Raw genomic sequence first — 25,154 nt, 5'->3', positions numbered from 1 at the left:
TATTTCCTCTGTGAGGAATGGAGGGGCAAGTTGGACCGGGAAGTACTGAAATCGCTGCCATCCAAAGGCCAAGATACGAGCAACAGCCGCCCACTCTCTCTCTTGGAAGGTGTGGTGCAAACTGGGGGATCTTGTAGCTTGTTCCACGGGTCTTTGTCGCATAAAACATATTCCAGAAATCAGTGAGACAGTCTCTGATGATCCCACTCCCAACTCCAGCCTCACCGTCCCCATGCTCAAGCACACGCCTGAATGAAATATTAGCATCCAGTATGTTCTCGTCTGTAAATGCTTCAACCGTGTCCTTAACACAGTGTACTTGGCGGATCACAATAATTTGCTTCTCAACTATATTCTCCGGATTTCCAAAGAAATCACTTGCCATTGTTGCTGGTGGAAGCCTGGTCAGAATCCACTATGGGAATAACATGTTCTTCCATCTCAGCTACCACTGCTGCCTCTGTTTGATAGTTGGCTGTTACTGGTCACTGGCTGGGGTGAATCTTAGTAACTTAGATTACTTGGTAACTACTCAGTATGATGTACCACTTTACTTGGGGGTGCACAAGAAGAGTAACTAACGATTAACTAATGAGTAATTAATGAGTCGTTACTAGTTTTTTGCCACTCAGTGACTGATTCATACAGGAACTACTCATGAAGAAAGTGGTCAGTATGTCTATTCACAGATATTTATGAATGAATCATTACCTAATGATTCATTAATATAGTATCTCCCAGTCTGTTCTCTAGTAACTGATCCTTATCTACTATATAGCCTAGTCCTCGATTCAGAGTTATTCAGGAACTACTCATTAACGATTCATTAATTATCGGGTCGCTCCTGATTCGTTCCTCAGTAAGTAACTGTATATTAGAAACTACCACAATTTTGTGTACCGTATTGTAAAGTGCTGGCAGAAGCAGAGAGATGGGAGTTGGTCAACCTCTCAAAACAAAAGTCGTTTTCTCGTGATAAATCATCTCCTCATCTCGAGAAAACGAGCTTTGTTATCGCGAGATAACGCAATAATTAACTCGTGATCTCGAGATAACGGCATTAAAAAAAATAATTGCAAGCATGACCGTTCTCGTCTTTCGTAGTCTTCTCCCAGTCGCATCTACTTTTCTTCTGATAGGGATAAAAGATCTCTCGTTAAGCTGATATCTCGTTATAATGAGAAAAGTTGATATCTCGCACGAGACACGATAAGTTGGTAAACGTTTCTCGTTATAATGAGATAAGTTGGTCTGTCGTTAACGAGAAAAAAAAAAAGATGTCATGGATTTTTTCACTGTGCCATCAACACACTGCCGTACTCATGCCATGAACGTTGGAGGGCAGCAATACACTTTCCAGCGTCTAGTCTGCCGGAATTAAACGAGTTGAAGAAGAGTTGACCCGGAAGAAGACAGACTAACGCACGTTTTCCTTCTGAAGCAGCATGCACAGTAGTAGTAGTTGTTGTAGTAGTTAAGGTAATGTCTGTAGAGATGGTGGAGCTCCCAATAGAACCAGCAGAACCAGTAAACCCAGTTCGTCCTGCTGGGATCCTGCAGCAGAACCGGGTCTTTCTGGACTTTTTCTGGGACTTGGCTAAACCAGATCAGGAGACCCGGCTGAAGGCGATAGAAAATCTCATCCAGTACCTGAAAACTAGCAACAAGGTGAGATGCTTAACTTATATTTCACATTCATCTACTTTTACTTAATTGTCTATGCTCTGTGTTTATAATGTAATCCCTATGGTCTTTTTCATTTGTGGTTAATATGTGGTTATATCCTCTATACCTGCCTAATTGTTACACATTCTTGCTAAACTAACAAACAAACAAATACATAAATGAACTAGAAAAGCTAAATTATCTGAAGAAAATCTGTATGTTTGGTTAGCGGCATGAAGTAGTTCAAATGTGGCATTGTCAAATTCAACTAGTTGAAATAGTGGTAGTAACCAAGTCTAATCACATGTGCTCTTTATTATTGGCCTTTTTGAAATAATAATACATAGATATCCAGCCTCAGAACTCCCTTCTTTGAATGTCTCAACTTTGAAGTAAAGTTGCCTACACTGCCCATCAAAAGTTTGGGGACACCACATTTTTCTTTATTTTCACTATTTTCCTATCTTATATTTGATGATGATACAAGTTTGTTCATTAGGATAAACCTCTTGAGATGAGCCATCTCGTTTTCGAGGGGGGCCTAACATATACAAACAAAAATGAAAAACAAGAAATGAATCAAAGACATTAAAGTAATAGGAAAGACAAAAAACAACAATCAACAATTCAACAAACACACTACGACTAAGACGATCAACATACAAACATCAGAAAGATGAGTGAACAAATACTTGCCCAGCAAAAATATAATAGAGAATAAAGAATATACAGTGAATTGTATATTATATATAGGTGTAGCATCATCTGAAACATGAACAATTTAACTCAAAATAAGAAGACAAACCATTTTTAAACATGTGAATTGATGTCAAGGATGGTATGTTTGAAGGGTTAGGTTAAGTTATTCCAGTCTGAAGGAGCCTTCAATTATTTTAGATTCTTTAAAGTAGCCGCCCTTTGCCTTGATAGAAAGGCAAAGGCTTTGGAAAGAAATTCATACACAGGCATCAACTTCACTATAAACAAATTTCAAGCATTTAAGCATAACCCTTTAGATCAAAATGGCTTTAAGAGAATGAAAAACATAGTACATTCGAACTTTTGACGGGCAGTGTAAATTAAATCCTATGGCATAATAACAACCAACACAAGATTTTATGAAACTGGATTAGATTCCTCAGAACTACATGCACAGTCAGAACCATCATCCCAACAGCTCCCACTCAGACAGGCAGAACCCTCACAGTTTGTATGCAGCAGCATTGTGACACCAGCTGATGTGTGACATGGTGTGGTGCTCTCTCTCTCTACTCCAGCCAGATGAGTTGGAGTACGCCATTAAGAGACTGGTGGAAGGCCTGGCTCACACCAGAGAGGCTTCCCGACCTGGATTCAGCCTGGCTCTGGGACAGGTGAGCTGAAATGACCCAATCGATTGTTCAGTGACAAACACATAGAGAGCATTGCCCTTTGACAATCCACAGGTGTCTGCCAAAAGAAAGGAAACACCAACATAAAGTATGTTGACATTGTATTGGGCCAACACAATTAACAAGATCAGCTTCAGTTTGTATAGACTTTATATGACTGAAGTCTTTTGGAGGGATGAGACACCATTACATCATTATACCTTACAAGAAACTCCATGATCATATGTATAGGTATATGGTTTACATCATCACTCTTTTTCATATCAAGGACCCTTAACTTAGTCCACATTAGTGCCACAGACTCCCGTTTGATGAGATTTTGTCTCTTACCCAAATCTCATAATATTTTTATTATTGGATATGATTTTGTCCAGAATTCCATGACTATCTGTATTGTTGGTAGAGAGATAACAGTGAAACTGTTCTTCACATTCTCTAGTAGTGTTGACTTCTTGTAAATGAAATAATAGTTTAATAATTCACTAATTTGCTGGGTGACCCCCTGGAAGCACCTCAAGGACCCCTGGTGGTCCCTGGACCCCACGTTGAGAACTACTGGTTTACATTGTTTTGAAGGTGCGATTACACCTACAGTTGGTTTCCTTTGGTCTGAACCAGTGCCGAAAGTTTACTTTGTTGGTTTGTTTAAAGGTCCCATATTGTGGAAAACGGGTTTTCCCTTGCCTCCTTGATTATAAAGGAGCTGGATCTAAACATGGTGAAAGTATCAAAACGCACGGTCGCCAGCTAAATCCACACAATCCATATTAGAAAAGCGAGCCTCTAAATGAGCCATTTGGACTTCTGTAACTTGGTGGCGTCACAAAGGTTCGCTCATTATCATTTTTATAAGAAATAATTTTTTCAAAGCAGTTGAGCGGTTGTCATTGTCTATTTACCGGAGAGTTTTCCCTACCTGTAACTGCCGGCTCTGTGGTGTCTCATGTTTCACTCTTGAAAAGGTTAGCCAATCAGAACAGAGGGGTCGTTAATATTAATGAACCTTAAAGACACAGCAAAAGAAACAGCCTGTTCTTGGTAAGGCCCTCAAGACATGAACACTGGAAAGTGTAGAATATGGGACCTTCAAGTTCACTCTGAGCAATTACAAGTGAACCAGGGCTTTTAAACAAAAGTCACATGACTCACAAGTTTTGGTTACCTGTCACCCCGCCAGATTAGAGATTTTGGCTAATTCTATCTGATTCTATCAGATGTTAACATCTGTCTCCTTATACCCATAAAGCATTGCATTTTGAGGTCGTTTCCTGTAGTCGGTGGATATGGACATTGTCATCCTGGACGATTTTCTACCCTGATTCCATCAGGGTAGAAAAGCTTGATGATCAATGAAAATTGTTTTGCATTCATTAGCATTTCCTTTTCCCTCTAAGAGATTCAGTGGATCTAAACCATACCAATAAAATATAGCCTTCACCATAACAGTGCCACCAGAGCCCTTCACCGTGGGGGAAAAAAGCACTTAAGTCTGTTTCATTTTGTGTTCACCACACTAGTCCACTTACCTGAAGTAGCCTAAAACATTGCAGCTGCTAACTTTAGCTCTGGTAGGCTAAACAAACAAGTAATGTTAGGTTATAGCCTAACTATTCCATCACATCCAAATAGCTGTAGCCACTTAGCTAGCTAGTTAGATTTTTATATGTAATGAATCCAATATATAATTTTTTCATTTTGAAAATGAAATCAAAATGATGATAAAATACAAGACAGGTCTACATCAACAAACACACCCAAAAGAGAGAGGGTTTGATAGAGCAAAGCAAAGTGGTCGTGCTTGGTCTGCATGTACTGTCAGCCTTCTCTTAAAGTCAATGAGATCTCTTCAAGCCATGATAACCACAATAATGGACAAATGGCCCCAGCATTAAGTATGTCAGGGACCACACCGGTGACATTAAGTGTTTCCTTTATTTTGGCAGTTATCTGTAGATGTCAATAATATTACCTAAATATTTGTGTTTATTTTTTTATTTTTGTTATTTTTTACATAAAATGAAATGCAGTTTCATTATTGCTTATTTCAGAACAACAACAGAGCATCACATGAAATGAGTTTTTGTTTTTCAGGTCCTGCATGCATTTGAGGAGATCCCCCTGCAGACTATACTGGAAAGAATCAAAGAGAAGCACAATTTGCAGAAAGTGAAAAAGGTGAAGATTTGAGGACATTTGCTCCATCAGCCCAAAAATTGCTTTATGTACATGATCTGTGAGTGTAAAGATCTTTTCTTGTTTTTTCAGAAACTCATCAGAAATGCTATGTTTGGGAACTTCTTTGGGGTTCTCGCCCTTCATCAGTCCAGCCGTCTCTCCAAAGTAAGGAGTCTCACTACAGTAAAGATACCTGCATCTGTTACCTTTTTTTAAATGACAACAACAACACTTATCTAGGTTCAGATATTAGGATCTCTCCTATCCTAATTGGGCTGTTATAAGCCCAATGTTCTAACAGTTCAACAAAAATAAATATAATAAAAACAAAATCCAAGTCACAAAATTAAAAAGAACTGTAAACAAGTTGTACCTAATATATCCCCTTCCCACATTATGAATACCAGGCTCACACCCTTGTTGTCTGTCACGGAAATGTGTTTGATTGCAAGGCTGGTTCTGGATCAGCCAGCATACTGTATCTGGTGAATCATGTGGCTGCTGGGAGAGACTAAGGATCAGAAAGCAGCAGTGTATTGAGTTCTGCTGTGTTATCTTTTTACTCCCATTAACCCAGGAACCCCAGGTTGTTTTGGGATGTGTCCAGCTCCTCCAGAGCCTCTCCCAGCACAGAGAGCACCTTAAGGACCTACCTAGTAAGACCATGATGGACATCCTCACTGAGGTGACGTAGCCGCTCTATTACAGTTTCATGCTAGAATTCCATAACCACGTTCCACTTGCATATATGTCCCATAATATGTAACACATTTCAAAACTAGAAGGGCACTCGGAGAGCGTAGACCTCCGCCAAGGTTCGTGCTATTATTGCTTGTTCGTGAGTCGGATCCGGATCCGCTCCAAAATTTAATGGGTTCTTCCTTGGCCCATGCTACACCTTTCCACAAAGTTTCATGAAAATCGGGCCAGTAGTTTTTCCATACTCCTGCTAACAGACAAACAAACAAACAGGCCTTTATTTACCTCAACTGCAGAGGGTCCCAGGCCTTTATTGGAAGCAGGCTTATATTAGAGACAGGCCTTTATTTCTAATTCCCTCTGTTTGATAAGTATATTTGCTCATATTTTAGTACGAAGCCTCCTTGTTTTCTGATCTGCTTCTGTTGGGGTTCGTTAGGTAGCCGTTTTTTGTTACTGCAATGCTTTAACGATAATTACGGTAATCGACGACGGCACGCTCCAGAGACTTCCGCTGGCCGAGCCGTCTTGTGGCATACTGCCATCTTGTGGCACTTGGACGTTACTACAAACTACAGTTACATTATATAACAGGCACCAGGAGTTTGCCGTTATCCACCGTTGTTTTTTCCTTTGTTTTTTTCCCCGGCCTGTATTTGGGGCCGGCCTTTATTTGTTCGTGTCGACCACGGCCCCGGCCATTATCGGAGACCCGGCTTTTAATTGACTACCGGCCACTATTAGAGGAAATACGGTAATTGTGATATCAAACGATCGCACACCGGCTGGGTTGGTAAACATGAGTGTGCTTCGTGCAGTTACCTCTCACTGCCATCTGGGGCTGCCAATGTGTGAAAATTGCCTAGTGCAGCTTTAACTTGTGACTCTACGCCTGGCCTGCTGCATAGTCTGATTTCAGACCTGATTTTTTTTTTCCAAGAGTATGATCAGTTAACAAAATGACCAGTGGAACCTGGAACTTCTACAACCTACAATTTGAAATTGACCCTTTGGGGAAAAAAGGACATATAAGACATGCTTTTATAAAATGATTGCTGTCATGAAGATATCATTAGTGTCAAGTGGAATGAGTTATCTGTCAATCAGTCATCAAGACTTTTGCTTACAAAATAGTTCTGTTTTTGAAATATTCACTGATGAATTAGCAATTTTTTCCAAAACGAATATGTGGCATGTTGGATTCAATTATGTTTTCATGTCATCTTGCTGTGCACCAGATTCCAGAGGAGGTGTTTGAGGAGGTGTTGCTGGGTGCCCTGCAGACTGACCTGGCATCAGCCTTCAGCACACCGGAGCAGATGCAGCTCCTGCTGGTGGCGCTGCAGCGCTTCCCTCAGACCCTCAAACCCAAGAAGCTCAAGAAGCTGCTGGGTTCCTCCACCATCATCAATGCCGACAACATCCCCAAGTGAGAACAGCCTCATAGACCGACCGGGTTAATTTTTGTAATAAGCGATATCAGACCTTATAACCAATCTAACCAGTAGCTTTTCATATTTATAAAACTAGCTTGGCTCCTCCCTCGCTGTTTAAAGGCGGCTCTCACCCCCCATCCCTGAAAAAAATGATCAAAAAACTTGCTACCTACCTCTTCACTTGTCATCGTGGATCATGTAAACTTCAGCTTGAGTAGGTATGTTCAGCTTAGCAATTGGGGGTGGGGTGGTTAGTGCCTTTTTTATTTATTATTTTGTCGATATATAGGCTATTATCAATAAAGGATGCCATTACCTGGATGACTGAAATAGTCGAATTGAAATCCTCATTGTGTAGAGCCTGCTGTACACTGCTAATCAGAGGTGTAGCTACAGAAAAGGCAGTATGCAGAGACTTAAAGTAGCATATAATGATGCTATGCAGTTTTTACTTCATGTGCCAAGATCTCACAGTGCTAGTCATATGTTTGTTAATAATGGAGTACCTACCTGCCAGGCAGTAATAAGAAATCTTATGTACAAATGTATGTGTCGTCTCAGTCAAAGAATAGCATCATAGTGGTTCTAACTAACCCTGTGATGAGCTGCAGGAGATTCTCATCAGACCTGTGGAGACACTGGCACAAGAGCTTATATGTGATTTTTTTTAGATGGGACGTAAATGGAACCTTTGTGTTTTACTGTATTGTATTTACTCTCATTCTTTTATGTGTATCTTTTGTTTGTGTAATTGTTCGGAATTGTTTCTTCTTCTTCTTACCTGCTGTGGACCTCTTTTTTTAAGATGAATCTTGAGTAAAGATTTGAATTTAATTTAATTAGAATCAACTGCTGCTTAATTAACTCAATCCTGATGTATCTTCACTAATGTTCACTTTTGTTGCCACAAATATCTGTCGAAATAATGAGTCGTACCCAACGCTTTCTGCTGACCAGCTTGCTAGGGTAATTTTTTGCTGGTTAGCGCATGTACCAATTGGCTAATGTTAATTTAGTTGTTTTCTGTGTAGGGTTAGGGTCATTTTGCATATATGCAGATATACAAATGTGTATTCACCAATTTCCCATAGTGCATCTCCTACAAAATAATTGAAGTGTGGAAAAGCTAAACCGTGTGTAATTTTCTCTTCCAGGTTGACAGAGGTGTTGAAGATGGCGGCTCAGTCAGTAAAGAAGGAGTGTATCCTCCCATCAGTGGCCCTGGACCTGCTGAAGCTCTCACTGAAGGAGGACAGCTTCCAGCTCTTCTGGACCAAGGCCATCATTAACGGCATGCTGAAGGACCAGCCAGGGCCCACACAGTGAGTAGACAGTTCCAACACAGCTGCAACAAGGACCTACTAAAAATAGTACAGTCTCTTAGCCACATCAACATCTTTAGCTGCTTGAGCTTCTGGCAAGCACGATAGATGTAATTTTACCAAAAATCTTCATATTGTTCAAAATTATTTTCTACATCACATTCACAAACAAGGATCAGACTAATACCAGGTGGGCTCTCTGGAAAAATGGCGTCACCACTCTTAGAGGATCCTGTGGCCTTTTTAAAAAATAACCTTTATTGTAACTATTTAATCTCCAAAGCCCAATATGAACAAAAACATTGCAATCAAATGAACGAGTCAAGTAATAAAAGGAACTGTGCAGGAGGATACTATTGAATTAGCAGATAGAAGAAGAGCTGTTAGCAGGGCAACAGTGTTTAGACCGGCAGAGCCACTTTGCTTTCCATGATGATTTATTAGACCAGAGATGTAATAAATGTTTGTAGCATTTCCAGGCCATTTACCCACTCTGATTATAAAAGAAGGCTTCTATCAAACAGCAGGTATCTTACATTAGTTGCCTATAGTTATCAATAATGAATGGAATTTACTGTTGCATCGTAATCATGCTGAAATTCTTTCATATGATTCCGGAGACATGAGGCAGGCTTTTTGAATAGAAAATCTTTTCACAGTCTCAGTGTGGTATTGATGAATACACATTTACTATCTTCAATTTTCCTCCTGCAATCCTCTCTAGCCTTGGCAGCAGCATTACTTTTCACAAGAGACTTTACAAGTCTCTTTATATTGCTCATATTTATTGATTATAATAGCTTTTTCTCCTTGAGAGAAGAATATAAACGTTAATAATTCATTTCTTTCCCATACCCACTTTTACAGTCTACTTAACGTGTTGAAATTGTGAGCAGCATATGTTTACATAATCCCACAATTTTTATACACATATATATATATATATATATATATATATATATATATATATATATATTGTATTTTATAGTCTGTCACTTTTATTGTTTGTTTTGTTTGTTTTATGCTTCTTTTTATATTGTGGTTGTGTGCTTCCTTTTCCCTGCTGAATCACAGTACTTTTGCCGCTGCAACAACCTAATTTTCCCCACAGGGATCAATAGTTTCATCTATCTCATTAAATCAGAAACTGAATCTCGATCTGTTATTTGTTACAAACCTCGCCTCTTTCATGTGAATGCACTCATATCTAGATTGGTAGCTGGATCAGTTGATAACCAGCTTTGCCTTTGCCATTGTTAGGTTTTGTCAAGGCAGCTAACGCAAAGTAACCCAGAGATTTCTTTGCCAAATTGTGATTACTCTTACACGTAGCTTTTGAGTAGCTAGCGAAGTACCATTATTAGTGCTGCAACTAACGACTATTTTCATTGTCGATTAATCTGTCGATTATTTTCTCAATTAATCGATTAGTTGTTTGGTCTATAAAATGTCAGAAAATGGTGAAAAATGTGGATCAGTGTTTCCCAAAGCCCAAGATGACGTCCTCAAATGTCTTGTTTTGTCCACAACCCAAAGATATTCAGTTTACTGTCATAGAGGAGGAAAGAAACCAGAAAATATTCACATTTAAGAAGCTGGAATCAGAGAATTTTGACTTATTTTTCTTAAAAAATTACTCAAACCAATTAATCGATTATCAAAATAGTTGGCGATTAATTTAATAGTTGACAACTAATCGATTAATCGATTAATCGTTGCAGCTCTAACCATTATGCTAGTGAGCATTACTGTCATTAACATTGCTTACAGATGGCAATCATTGACAGTGTTCTGAGTGTTTGCCAGTTTTTGCTAACAAATGATTATTTGCTTAACTCATGTAGAAATTAATTTTACAGCAAGTACTCAGACCACTAATGTTGACAGTATATTAAAAGCATATTGCTAACTTGTTATCCTGCTGTCCTGTTTGTGGCCAAGCTACCTGTGCTTCCGTCTGCTGGGTAGCGCCCTGCCCTTTCTGTCTGTGGCCCAGCTGAAGGAGGTTTTGTCTGGGGAGGTGATGAGGCTCTATGGGGAACATGTGGTGTCTGCTCAGGTTAGTGGCCTACATAGAAAACACACATAAAGAAGTTTTAGCATTTACTTTGTGTAACTGAATGTTTCCAAATGTTATTCCAGAATGGCTTTTTCTTGTATTATGTATTTATGTATCATGAGTAGCAGTTAAGTTATAAAGAATTCAGACTTGATGTTACATCCAGGGCGGTGGACAAAATAATGGAAACACCACATCAAAAGTACTTGAAGTAACCAAATCACAATTACAGGCAGCTACTATTAAGTTGAATGCCAATTAGCAGTATGTGTGTCAGCTTTAAAAAAGCTTTGACAATCACAAAAACTACCAAAATATTTATTGTAACAAGGGAACAGTCTGGAAAATCATGGTAGCATGTGCCAGACAAACTATATTGAGAGGAGGAGGAACAGCGGTGGCAAATGGAAGCTCACTGAAGGAAATAGATAGGCACTTAACAGGATAGTTGCTAAACACCACCAAACTACAGACTCAAAAATGTACACAGTCTCGACAAAAACTGTACCAAGCCTTCCAAAGCTGGTGTTTATGACAGGGCTGCCATTCAGAAACCACTTATATCCAAGGCCAACATACAATGATGCATAACATGGAGTAAGGGGCACACAACTTGGGGCCCTGAGCAATGGAGAAAGTAATCTGGTTTTATGAGACATTTTCCTCCATCTAGACAGGTTTACGTTTGAAGCAAGACAAAGGAAGCCTTCAACCCACGATCATAATGTTCCCACGTTCTAAAATGCCCCCATACACACTGCTGGTCAAACTCCTCATGGCCTCCCCCATCAGCAGATCTAAACATCATTGAACTGTTACAGCAAGTAGACCACCTCTTTCCTTCTCGAAGAAAGGTCAAATAATCCTACTACACACAGTTCAGGATGCAGTATGACAGCAGGACAAGGAGGACTGGAAAGTCTGGAAAAGTATTAAAAATGAATTTGATCATTTCCAGGTCTTGAATAGATTGGGAATTTGAAAAAATCTCTGGAAAAGTATGGAAAATGTTGTGGTTCAGGTCCAAAACACACATAATTCTAGCTTTTTTTTGTGACCAACTTTTTATTAGTTTTTCCACGCCATCCTCACAAGGTGGCATAAACATACAAATATACAAATGATACACACAAATACAAAAAAAAAGGGGGGACAAGGAGCCATCCCCTTGCCCACTCCGCCTCCCACACCCTTCCCCCCACCCCTACATAATTCTAGCTTTTATGTTGTTGTAGAGCCACTTTGAGTCCACAGTTTTTGTTGATGTGAAGAATAATGTTCAGATAGAGGGACGCTCTTATTACCCAGCCGCTGTCAGCATGCATTATATCAAATACCCACCAAAATCAAATCCGGTCAAGAACATAGGGTCTGGGAAAAATATGGAATTTTAAAATGGAAACCGTGTAGGAACCCTGCCAATCATCTCACATATTGTGATATTTGTCTCTGTGAAGAACAATCTTCATCTATACAGTGATATGACCTAGTTAGCAGGGGCAAAGTGTCTATCTGCGTAAATCATATTGAACACCAGACAAAATCTTCAAAACAAATCAAGGTCTGGAAAAAGTATGGAATTTTTTAATTGAAAATGTGTAGGAACCCTGGACTGAAGGGTGGCCCTACTCATTAGATAATTGATATTCATACATGGGTAGGTGTTATTTTGTCCACCCCCTGTAGGTAATGTGAAGTGACTGTGTGACTGGCTGAGCCATGCTCATTAGCAACTGACTAACACAAGAATCACATTCATCATTTTTACCCCCCAGAAACTTGACCGCTTCAAGCTGGCCCCAGAGATGGACGCCTACGTGTCAGACTTCCTGCAGGGCTGCAAGGACCCTGACAGACAGCTGGCAGTGATGGTGGGTTTCTCCTCGCTGACCAACCAGGGCTACCCGGTGGTGCCCTCGGTGTGGAGGGTGGTGCAGCACCTTCAGCCGGCGGCCCTGCAGTGCTACGTGGAGTGGATGAAGACCATGTTCCTTCAGCCTCAGCTGGAGAACCTGCTCGACTTCAGCACCCGCAAGCAGAAAGACAGTCAGGAAGGAAGGGAGCAGTAAGTGTGACAGAGCAGGGTATAGACCTTTTTTCAGATCATGTGACATGTGGCAAAAAGCTTGCTGGAGGCGCACCGGGAACAGTGTGGATAAACAAAACACTGTCATGTTTGCATTATTTTCTTGCTGTATAAGAAAAACTGTCGGTAACACTTTATAATAACCATCATTAATAAATGGTAAATTGATAGTTAATTAAACTTTAGTTAATAGTTATTTTACTGTTAACAAACAATGAAATGATCATTAATAATGTTTACTAATTATTAGTAATGCTATAATTTGTTATTTTATCATTCGTTTGTGTAATATAAAATAATTTGTTTATAAATTATATATTGTATCATAGCTTTTTACCCTTTTTACCGTCTCTTATCAGCTATGATACAATATATAATTTATAAACAAATGATTTTATATTACACAAATGAATGATAAAGTAACATAAATTATAGCATTACTAATAATTAGTAAACATTATTAATGATCATTTCATTGTTTGTTAACAGTAAAATAACTATTAACTAAAGTTTAATTAACTATCAATTTACCATTTATTAATGATGGTTATTATAAAGTGTTACCAAACTGTCTTAAGGCAGAGTTATTTTTTATTAAGGTTAATTCTGTTCTTATTGCTGACAAATGAAAAACAAATTGGCTGATCGTCTTTTTCGCTGTAAACAACTTTGATCACCCATACTTTGTACATGCTGGACTTGTCCCCCTGTCGCTGGCTAGGCAGCACATCAGAAGCAAGCACACAAAATCCATCAGCTACATCCTTATATCTTATATACTGAATGTGACCACTAGTAAACCTAACCCTAACCCTAATTGTACGCATCTAAAGATTTATATGCCTTTAGATTTTCTTAAATGTACAGTCCAGTGTCCATTTAAAAAAAAAATTATCACGTGAAACTGAGTGATCAAAATAGGCAATATAATTGGATAGCCAATATCGAACATTCCCTTTGATGTTTGAATATGGCAATCAATGAATGCCATATTTTATCGAATGTCAATGTCACAGCTCTAACGCAGAGACATAAAAAAAAAAGGCATCCACGAGTTTGTCTGACTCTGGGTAAGTAGGAATAATAGCTAAATCCTGCCAAAACCGAACTATCCCTTTAAGAGGAAGGTGATATTTACGTGGTAAGCAATACGATCTCACCATCACTTTTTGAAACTATTCTGAACTGTGATGCGTCTAGGTAGAAAAATGATCCTTGGATTGAAAAAGATGTAATTGCTGACTTTTCCTCCTCAGGAAGGAGTCGTCCATATTCCGTCTGAGGAAGTGGATTGTTCCTCGGCTCACCTCCATCGTTGAGAACCACCAGGTGAAGAAGGAGGAGGATCTTGTCATGGATGTGGCCAGGTCAGACCTACGTCTTGTCTAGCATTGTCATGTGCGTGTAGTGTCATTAAGAAATGACAATTAGCTGTTGTTGTGTTGTTGCTGTTCCAGGTTTGTGTTTTTCCATGCTTTCTTCAATGCCAAGAAGGCCACTCCAGACATTCCAGAGACTGAGGGCAAACTCTCCGTACAACTTGATCAGAAAACCAGAGCCATCCTCGTCAATTCCTTCTTTGGGTGAGAACTGTAACCTACCCTGACATTCACTATTAATTCAGCAAACAAGCTATGGCAATTATCACTTAAATGTCAGGTATTGATGACTGTTGTGTAACAGCTATCAGAGAAAAGTTATTAGTCGCTAAGAGGCCAAGTGGGGGAGGCTAAGCCATTTGATGCGCTAGCTCCAATCAAACATGTTTATTACAAGCACAGTCTGTAATACAATGAAGCTTACCTTGCAGTATGATGAACATCAAATAATGTGGCATGTATAGATTAGTGCAGGGTGATGCAGAAAAACAAAGCGTTACTACAGTCAACAGAAAATAAGGGCTCCCCACTCACCCCCTCTCTGACTAACCCGACTGACTGACTGACAAACAGGTAAAAAAGCATTTACTCCTTTAGTTAATTTTGGCTGGTGAGAACAGTGCCAGCCCTAGAAAACCTTGTCGGTGAATTGAAACACAGTTATGACATTTACTTACATCGACCCACAACCAGGTTGCTCGAGCAACCAAGTGAACCAAGTCCCTGCTAGGGTTGCAAAATTCCGGGAATTTTCAAAGTTGGAAACTTTCCATGGGAATTAACGGGAATTTATGGGAATTAACGGGAATTTATGGGAATAAACGGGAATAAACCAGGAATTTACTAAGTTGAAGGTATGCTCTTAATAGGGAACTTAAATATAGTTGGGGAAAATATATTTTAGCATAATCCTGACTAAAACAACCAGATATCATGCAAGTACAGTTGAATATCTATGCTATTCCTCAATCACATGCACATAGCACACTGCTTACTGCAGGGCTATTGAGACCACGCCCCCTACATGCAACTCAACATTCATGTTTGTGTTCTTCAATGAAAGAATTGATTGTTCAATAAAATATTTAACACTTGATAAAGTTCTACTTACAAATAAATCTGTTTTAATTGTATTATTTTGGATGGATGTCTGCTTATAACAAAACAAATATTTATGCTTGGATATGATACCTTTCCATTAAATTACCCTCAATTCCCAGTTAATTCCCATAAATTCCCATAAATTCCCATAATTCCCATAATTCCCATGGAAAGTTTCCAATTTGAAATATTTCCAAAATTCCCCAGCTTAACTTCCCATGGAAATTTACCGGAAACTTTCCGGAAATTTACCGGAAATTTTCCACCCCTTTGCAACCCTAGTCCTTGCATAAAAATGTAGCAACAGTAAGTGACAATGACCCTCTTTTCACCTGCATTAACATGCATCCTGGGTGGTCAGATAGTAATTGGACAGAGGAAAAATCCTGGTGTAAATAGCTCTCCATCCAAATGATAATATTTGCACTTTGTCTTTTGACATTTTAAAATTGTTGTTTACAGTCGAACGAGCCATTGATAGAAAGATTTGTGGCTGAGAAATAAACATAATTCTGCACAGTCAGACTTTGTTGTCATTGAACTTTTATTTATTACATCGTATCGTGGTTGTATTGAATCGTGAACCCCATATCGTGTATCGGATCGCATCGTGAGATAAGCATATCGTCCCATCCCTAGTAAATACACCCAAGTTGCACTGAAGATCACCTAAACCAATTCCTGAGGACAGACATACATTTGGCCACATTAACAGCTACATTTAAATGCAGTGTGTTTCCAATCCACATGTAGTAACGATAGTAACAAAAATAACTTCACTGGGAATCAAAGACAACCTGAAAAAATAACAAGCCAGTGGTCAACTACTACCTTTTGTTTTCACTGGTAACTAGTGGACCTCCAAAACATATCATGTCTTCAAGAGAAAATGTAGGCCTACATTATGGTTCAACTGTTGTCATCATCGATTCAATACCAATATCCAGTAGATATTTTGTCCTGACGTGCTGTCTTTAAATTTGACCATTTTCATGCCAAAAAATTACAAGTATTCAGTGTTTCCCTTAGAATTGTGTTCTTGTCTGGGGCGAAAAGCCTCTGAAAAGCATTTATACCATCATGGGAAACGAAAATGTTCTATTCGAGAATTAGCAGCTCTTTAAGGCAGGGTGACCCTCAACCTTTTCAGTGGTTGGGTAATTCAGATGCATTAGGACTTTAAGTAACCGACTGATTTACAAACAAGTGAAAACCAGCTTCATGCTTTTTGGATGCTTGCTACCTGGGGGTTTATAGGCAGGTCATGGTTTGTAAATTGAAACTTCACATAGCTGATGTTTAAATGTGTATTGTGAGCATTACCATGTGCAAATTATTTATTTGACTTCATTTGTAGACTTGAAATGATAAGTATATTTTATGACAATATCCCAATGCTAATAGACAGCAGAATTTGACTGGAAGGAATAATTCCTGATGACAAGTTAAACAGCATTATTGATTAACCACATCAAATCACATGCTGGGACCCAGCTAACCACATAGACAAGCTAGTTGGTTATGCACCACTTATTAATATTTAATTTAATGACAGATAAATGTAAAATTTGACAACCACAGATTCGCAGATCTTTGTGCATTGTGTAGAATGTATTTTCCAACTTGTCTGACACATTCAATACATTAGATAGTTTTCAGCCCTACTGTACTGGAAAGTCATGGAATTTCACATCAGGGCCACAGTGGGAACCGTATATTGGCCAAACACCAAGAGGCTGTATTAGTGTCTTGTTATACTGCTATGCTGTGGTGAACTATTGCTGCATAGCTGATTTCCATCTGTCCACCCTCCAGGCTCCTCCACTCCATGCACCACATGCCAGTCATCGGCGACTCGACGGCTGAGGTGGCGACCATCAGCCAGAGGCGTGTTCTGGGCGTAACGGCCGATGGGACAATGTGGATCTACTGCCTGGTCCAGTATGCCCAAGTCCTGCTCAACCAGCCGAAATATGCCCAGAGCACTCAGCCCTTCAGCCCTGAGCAGAGACAGGCCTGGGACAGGTAGGAAAAGATAACTTCTTGGCATGGCCTCTATGATCCTACAACAGAATTGAAGATGAGCTAGCAAAGAACATTAAGATGATTATAACTGCAGTTGAGTAGACTTTTGTGTATTGTACACTTTAAAGTATGTTTTGACTTGAAGTTTTGTACTGTTGTAGGTGCAATATTTGTTAAAGGCGAAATGTGTGTCAAAATACCATTTTAAATGAAATATTGTGGTGCTGCAGAGATGTCCTGGCCTACACATCATATTCTACAGACTCGTTCAGCCCTATTTTAAATCACATTCATTACAGAGTGAAACTGTTTTAGGCTCTCCATAAGCATTGCATCAGAAACTGGACATTGGTAAATCAGCCTTACTTATGCTTGACTAGGATATTTTAGTACTCTTTAGTACTGACCTTGTATCTGATGTTTAGGTATAAAAATACAGGTAACAGCCAAACTAAAGGAAACGCCACCAGTCCAAATGGCTGCATATACATAGATTGTAACTGTCACAATCTAACTACATGGAGGTCATACAGTATATGAGTCCAGCTAACATGAGTGTAAAGCCATGTCGACCAGTAGGGGGAGCCCACATTGTTGTTGCTGAATTTGGCTTAGCAAATGTCATGACATTTTCACCATTCTATCTCTCTGAGTATAAGTCAGTATATGAAATTTGGTTGTGACTGTTGTCATGGGGCATGATTTCCCTTATCACATAATGCCTTATATCTCAAACAGGTTAGTACAATCATTACGAAACCTAATATAAGGCCGCTCTACTTCAAACATTCACACCAAATTTCATGGAAGTCAGTGAAAGTCGGTCTGAAGGATGGCCAAATGGTGGCATGCTTAGTTGTTTGTGCTTTGAAATAATGTTAATATTAAGATGGATGCATACAGATTATTAATTGGTAGAATCTCTTGAGAGTCTGTCCTTGACGCTTGCTCCGAGCATCATAATCCAACCCACAACAAGCATAACTAATCGTTGAACATTTCCTATACAGCTCTTGAACGCTCACAACCTCTTGAACGCTCACAAATCTTTAGAATTCCCTGTGGAATTGTCAGTGTGATTCTGTTTATTGCCATTTACCTCAGTGAGTGGCCTAAACTGTTCTCCCATATCAAACGAGCTGCCCAAACCCTTCATTTACTCATTTTTTTCAGATTCAGATTTTATTTACTCTAGACCACACATCGTGGTATGGAGTACAAACATAAAACAAAACAGCAGTACAATGGTAAACAACCAGAATAGATCTTTAGCACAAATTAAGTCATTTAAAGAGAGGCAGAACATTACTCAAAAATGCACCCAGTTTACATACGATCCTTGGTTTATCTGTCTGCAATAATAATATAAGTTTTTTTAAGTATTTTGGCAGGTACTTCTTTCTATTCTCAACAATGCTTGTGTTTTTACATTCAAACAAAACGTGATATTCATCCCCCAGACAGTTGTCATTACATAAATTACAAAAACTTTTATTCCTTTCCAGACCTTATTTTGATTTTGGGAATTCTGCTATTAGAAACTCGGAAATTACAAATAGCCTGGCCATACCTCCTACTCCTGTTTTCACAAAGTAGATACTTTTCAAACTTAAAGTCCTCTTTACTCTATACTCAGCTCATAACGCCACTTCTGCAAAAACTGATCTTTTAACCTCTGCTCAACTGCCAGCTTCAGCCATTTAATGTTATCCCACCTCTGATCCAATCACTTTCGACAGCTTCCTATACATAAATAGTATACGACATATTGTAAACTAAATGTGTCTTTCCTTCCAGCATGCTTGAGTCAGTGGCCAGCCTAATAAAGCGAGCCAAGAAAGGCCCAACTGCAGAGACCAACGCTTTCCAACAGGTCTTCCTGTTGGTTGGCATGCACCTCTTCAAGGTACAGTATGCTCTGCTCAGCAGGACAATTATCAAGCACAACAAACAAAAAGGCACTTACGTTTTCAGCACTACTTTGTTGGGAAGGGAAATTGCAGAAATCTTCCAAATATTATCACAACACTAGGGCCATGATACAATAATAGTTTTATTCTTATTGTTGTACCATACAAAACAATGTATGGCCTGCATGCAATGCTGAGAGAAATACTGTAGTTGGTGTAGTTTCTCAAAAACTCGGAAAATAAGAGTTAGTAATGAAGACGATAATCCTCTGAACAGTGTCTTAAATGTGGTGTGTTTACTATGAAGGCCCCTGAGGAGCTGGTGGACATCATGAAGGACCTCCAGAACTGCATGGAGAAAGCCCAGGAGAAGAAGGTCAAGAAGAAAAAGAAGCAACAAGGTGAAGCTTCACATATAAGCCACGATGATGTTACCACCTCATTAGATCATCAAGTACTGGTGGAGAAAGCCTAGCGCTATGTTCTATTTTAAACGGGCCTATTTCCGCATTGTTGAATCAAGACAAACTGAGCCAAACTGAGCTTGGCATAATTACATATTATCATAGCTCTCTATTTTGAGAAGTACTGCCAGCTTTAATGTTAGTGTTTTGTAAATAATAGATGTCTCATAAGACATCAATTTTGTGCACAAGTGTTTTTGGATATCGTGGACAAAAATGCATTTCGTTCAATTAAATCCAAAAACACCTTGTTTGATTTCACAGAATGCAGAAACAACACATTCCTTATGAAAATGCTATTTTCATTTTGTGGACGAAATAAGCTTATATGTAAATTTTATTATTTATTCATGTGGATTTATTCATTACCAGAGTATCGTTTGTGGTATGAAATCCATTTTGTGGCACAAAATTTATTTTGTGAAATGAATGACGAGCATTTTGTGGACGAAAATGCATTCCATGGATGAAATGCAGCTAGGTGAGAGCACTGTTGTAGTTGTTACATGCAGGAGAATGTTTTTTGTTCCATGGTTCCAACCCTTGCCTTCAAAATTTAGTATTCAGTGACTTTAGTGTTGATAGTTTAATATACAGTACTGTGCAAAAGTCTTAGGCACCCAGTAGTTTTTTATAAATTGTTTCTTAGATGTTTATTCTTTTTTTTCTGCATTAGTGTCTCTTTATAGTACATGTTTTGATATTTAGAAACTTTTCATTTCATTATTTTTGAAAGCATCTTTTTTTCTTTTACATGTGCCTAAGACTTTTGTACAGTACTGTATATACCACTTAGGCTATAACTTTAGCATGCTACACAATGTAAAATGTGACAAACACTTTCAGAGTGTGCCAAGCTTTCCGTAGCACCATGGCATCATCTGCTGGTTGAAATCTGCACTTAGGCCGGTGTAAATGTGGCCTCTTGATCCGCCAAGTTGTAGTATATCTTGCCTTAGGCAGGCAAGAGTGTGCTATCTATCTTTCATTACTTTGCACTACTTATGGTTGCAAAACAGTGCAAAAGTGAGTCTTGCAGGTCACCATGCTGTTAGATGTTTACCGTTTCTGGGGACCTTGTTCTCTCTTGAAATCTGACATGCGGAGAATAATTCGGAAGATTAAGCAGAAACCTAGGTGTTTTTATCAGGTTTCTCACAATGCGATCATGGCCTTCATCTCTTCACATGACCACTTGAATAATCGATAAGCGCACTCATTGAGCTGGCCTATCAGAACTCCTTTGACAGCCAGCCATGACTGTCTAGCTGCCATGGAAATCCAAAGGTTAAGTTTTGGGAGAAAAAAGAAAAAAGAAGAAAATGCTCTTTTGGTCAGAAAAAGCTTGGTCAGTCAGCATTCTCAGTGAGAGCCACACATCTTTGGAATACCCTGCCCACTGCACATACACAGTAGCAAAACCTACAGCATATTTAAACATAGTCTAAATAAATGGCTTATTTCTAATAAAGTTTGTCAACCTAACCCCTTTTGAGGCCCAACACTAATTTGCTGTCTTAATTTTCTCCTCATTTTCTTTTTTCCTTTTTTCCCTCCACTTACTGATGCTTTGTGTCTGACTGTTTATTTGTATGTTGCAGTGTTGGCTTGTTTGCATGTAATGCTTCCCTGCTCTTGCCCTGTGTGTGTTTAACATGTCTGTTGCTACGTGTGTACCTACATCTGCTACTGTGTGTATGTGCTCACATATCTGCTGCTAATTCAGCATGTTTGTGTATCGATTACCTCACATTTGTTGCTATAGGCATGCTTACATGTCTATGCTTACATGTTGGTGGTGTGCCAGCTTGTGTGTATGTAGACTGCCTCATGTTTGTCCTGTCTGTCTATCCGTACTGTACCTGTGTCTGTACAGATGATTGCATGTTGTGTTTTTATATAACATCTGGCCACAGGGACTACAGTTGAAAATGAACCCTAACACTGCCACGTTTAACCTGGGAGTGGTTAATGTGCACTGTCTCAGTTCAAAAATGAATAATAAATTAAATGATAAAGTATTTAAATGTGCTTTTTCCCTCCTGCAGCCAGAGAGGAGGAGGAGGAGGAGCCCGGTTGGGCGGAGGTGATGGTGGACATCTTGTTGTCCCTGCTGTCCCAACCCAGCCGACATATCAGACAGGTCTGCAAGACAGTCTTCTCCTCCATCTGCCCCCATGTTACTGCAACAGCCCTCACAGCCATCTTGGATGTAAGTAATACATTAGGAAAATAAGGAATACACTGATCAATCAGCCACCGATCATAATTGGATAACCTTCTAAAGTAGATCTTCAGTGATCAGCTGCCTGATCACTTTATGGACATAGATTTGTTATTTATGCTTGTGTGCCATTTGACAGTAGTTGAATATGATCTATTATTTTTTTTTATATAGAACGGGTTCGTCCATTCTTCCCTTTTTTCTGTTTGATTATTGGATTCAATTGCTATTTTCAACTGTTGAAAACACTGACAGCTCAGATCTATTTCTAACATTGTGTTGTTAATTTCATATCCTATATGATTAGAAATTGTTTAGTTTACTGGACAGAAGGCATCACCTATGCTTGTACCTAGGGCTGGGTGATAATTCAATATTATCGTTTATCGTCTTTCAGTGGAATCATATCGTGATGATATGAAGATATTTTGATATCGTGACACACATTTCTGCTGTCTAAATTGATGATGACAAGCAAATTTTACTTAAAAACTCTGATAAAATGAGGTATGGTAGGAATATTATTTGAATATTTCTGTTTTGTTTGACATCACACCTAACATTACCATTCGGTTCAATGAGATGAACATTCATTTGATTATTTAACGTGATTTTCCATACATGAACCATATCATGATATATATTGATATCGAGAATTTTTTTTATGATTATCATGATATTGATTTCAACCATATCGCCCAGCCCTACTTGTACCAACTGATAATGTAATAAATGCCGGATAATATAATGCCCCTCTAAATGAATTGCATAATAATAATAGAAACTGTTAAAGGATAACGCTTATATACTGTAGGTCTATGCTGTCAAATGCCTTTTCAAAGTCAATGAAATTGACATAAACAGGTGTGTGCCATTCCAAGGATTGCTCAGTGATGATCCTGAGGGTAGCAGCACGATCTTCCATGACTGAAACCTGCCTGGTTTTCCCTCAGTTTTTCATCCACCACCCAGGTGGATTGGGGGGGGGGGGGATACTACTGAGCTTAACTACATTGTCCTATTATATAAAAGGTGCAGCACCGTACATTTTACAAATCGAGCAGCTCATTACCATTGTTAACTTAGAGCCACGGATATATTCTGAGCCAGTTAGCCTGAAAATTGTCTTTGGACTGCTGCTTCTTACCTGTCTGAGGATCCGGAGGATTAACGTTGTTAACGTTGACATCACTGGTACTGCCGTTTGCGCTAGTCCTTTCGGGGTCCGGTGTTTTGTTGGCTGGTGGGATCTCTGTAAAATGTGAAGTTTGACTGCTACGTTTCCCCAGAAATGGCGGACGTTGTATCGTTCCAATCGTGGTCCGTTAAAGGCATACCGCAAACCGCTGGACCAAATGTATATGGAACAAATACATGAACTATTACACCCCTAGTAATGCAGGTAATTTAGTATATTTCTATTGCACTGGTAGTATTGTAAGTGAACGTAATGATTGGTGTGGTTGGGTAGGTTCTGGACCCAGACAAGGATGAGAGCGCTGTGGTGGTCACCGATGACAATGACTCTGACAAAACCAAGACGAAAGAAAAGAAGACATCCGAGGAGGGACAAGATGAGGAGATGGAGGTAAGTTCTTCTCTTACATGAGCACAACTCTAATCACCTGTATATTCTATCCAGAATAAAAAACCTAGAAGATGGTATCACTGCCATATCCTGGAAAAGTACAATCTACTTAGTTTTGAGAGTTTTATTCAGTTTTCCTATCTTAAACTTGTTTTCAAATGCTTAAATAAGTTAGTTCCAAGGAGTCTAAGTGTGTGTGTGTGTATATATATATATGCAGTATATAGTATGCATTAGTAGACAAGAGGGCAATTGAGTAACCAGAAGTGCAACTGCAGAGAACCACACTGTAGGACTGCTTTTGCACAATCAGCATTCTCTGTAAAGGGTACCAAACTCTGGAATAAACTACAACTGAAATGAAACAAATTAAGGATGCATAAATATTTAACTCAGAAGACAAGAACTGGCTGAAATCTAATCAGGCTTGTACTCACTTATAGCTAGGGCTGGGTATCGCCACTGATTTCCCGAATCGATTTGATTCCGATTCACAAGGTTTCGATTCGATTTCCGATTTGATTCGTTTCAGTATCGATTTGGTTAGGGATATTTCAGTTACAATATCAATTTTGCTTGGATATGAAAGAGATTCTCAGAGAACTAATGCTGTAAATTGTACAAGGAACCCTCTAACCTGGTGCATTATTAAAAATATTAATGTTTACATTAAGAATTGACCCCAAAGCAGTTACATTAATGTACTTTTTATTTACATGACCAACACACTACAGCAGTCAACACAATATAGTGCAAGTTGTGCAACTCTACAAACTCTACAGGCATATATTGGGCATATATTAAAAGATCGATCTTGGGATTTTATGAATCGATATTGGATAATTCAAATGAAGATCGATTTGAATCGGAATTTTTTTTTAAACCCAGCCCTACTTATAGCCATTGTTTATATTATCATAGCTAATCTTAAGATTGACTGATTATGGCGTATTGTAGGTGCATTTCTGAATTTCTTGTTTGTTGTTGTGCAGTGTACATACATTGTGTGATGCCTATACAAGACATTTTTGATAGTTGTAGTCTATTTAAAAGCCCAACTAGGGACTCGTTTTGGAAATTAGCAGTAGCTACAAACTCCATGTGCATACATCTTTTATATTTTAATTGTGAAGTGCAATAATGTTAACGGAACTGTCCCTATCAAATACACTACTAAATAGATAAACCATTAGATTTGCCTTTGATTTGTGCTCTTGTACTGTTTGAGGAGATTTCTAAAGACTTGATACCAGGTTTCCAAAAACAACGTAGTCAAAATGATATTGATTGATCTTGAGTCCATGTGATTTTGGCTATAGCAGGAGTCTGATGGAACAGATGATGACTCCGATGAGGAAGATGATGAAGCAATGGAGGAGGAGGAGGAGGAGGAGGAGGAGGAGGAGGAGGTGGACCAGAGCTTCCGTTTGGAGATGATGAAGGTCCTACAGAAGCAGAATGCCTTGGTGGGTGGTTCAGAGTTTCAACTTGTAGCAGTGGTTCTCAATCCTGTGCCTTGTGGCCCAGAGTACTGTTGGTTTTCTATCCTACCAGCTAGATAATTGCATTCTTCTGATGTTCCAGGTGTAAATCACTCGCTATGGCAAGAATGAAAACCAGCAGGGCTCTG

The 25,154-nt window shown here is 39.0% G+C and overlaps 1 protein-coding gene across 1 annotated transcript in view; it reads left to right on the top strand.

The window, feature by feature from the left end:
• The first annotated feature begins 1,426 nt into the window (after positions 1-1,426).
• Positions 1,427-25,154, top strand: part of mybbp1a (MYB binding protein (P160) 1a) — a 38,991-nt gene continuing 15,263 nt past the window's right edge. Inside the window, exons 1-17 of the mRNA XM_071547451.1 lie at positions 1,427-1,668; positions 2,943-3,038; positions 5,148-5,231; positions 5,322-5,396; positions 5,809-5,916; positions 7,169-7,359; positions 8,521-8,688; positions 10,630-10,747; positions 12,523-12,812; positions 14,090-14,200; positions 14,291-14,416; positions 17,129-17,338; positions 19,136-19,244; positions 19,556-19,649; positions 21,767-21,924; positions 23,408-23,524; positions 24,847-24,990. Coding sequence (XP_071403552.1) covers positions 1,483-1,668; positions 2,943-3,038; positions 5,148-5,231; positions 5,322-5,396; positions 5,809-5,916; positions 7,169-7,359; positions 8,521-8,688; positions 10,630-10,747; positions 12,523-12,812; positions 14,090-14,200; positions 14,291-14,416; positions 17,129-17,338; positions 19,136-19,244; positions 19,556-19,649; positions 21,767-21,924; positions 23,408-23,524; positions 24,847-24,990 — 2,385 coding nt within the window. The 5' untranslated portion in view covers positions 1,427-1,482. The remainder of the gene's footprint in view (positions 1,669-2,942; positions 3,039-5,147; positions 5,232-5,321; positions 5,397-5,808; positions 5,917-7,168; positions 7,360-8,520; positions 8,689-10,629; positions 10,748-12,522; positions 12,813-14,089; positions 14,201-14,290; positions 14,417-17,128; positions 17,339-19,135; positions 19,245-19,555; positions 19,650-21,766; positions 21,925-23,407; positions 23,525-24,846; positions 24,991-25,154) is intronic.

The sequence above is a fragment of the Centroberyx affinis genome, unplaced genomic scaffold (assembly GCF_046629955.1).
Source record: "Centroberyx affinis isolate AG114_WGS23_722 - 3 ecotype Tasmania unplaced genomic scaffold, CSIRO-AGI_Caff_v1 ptg005927l_1, whole genome shotgun sequence".
Taxonomy (NCBI): Eukaryota; Metazoa; Chordata; class Actinopteri; order Beryciformes; family Berycidae; genus Centroberyx; species Centroberyx affinis.
Note: the sequence above shows the minus strand (reverse complement) of the source record. Positions and strands in the feature narration are given on the sequence as shown.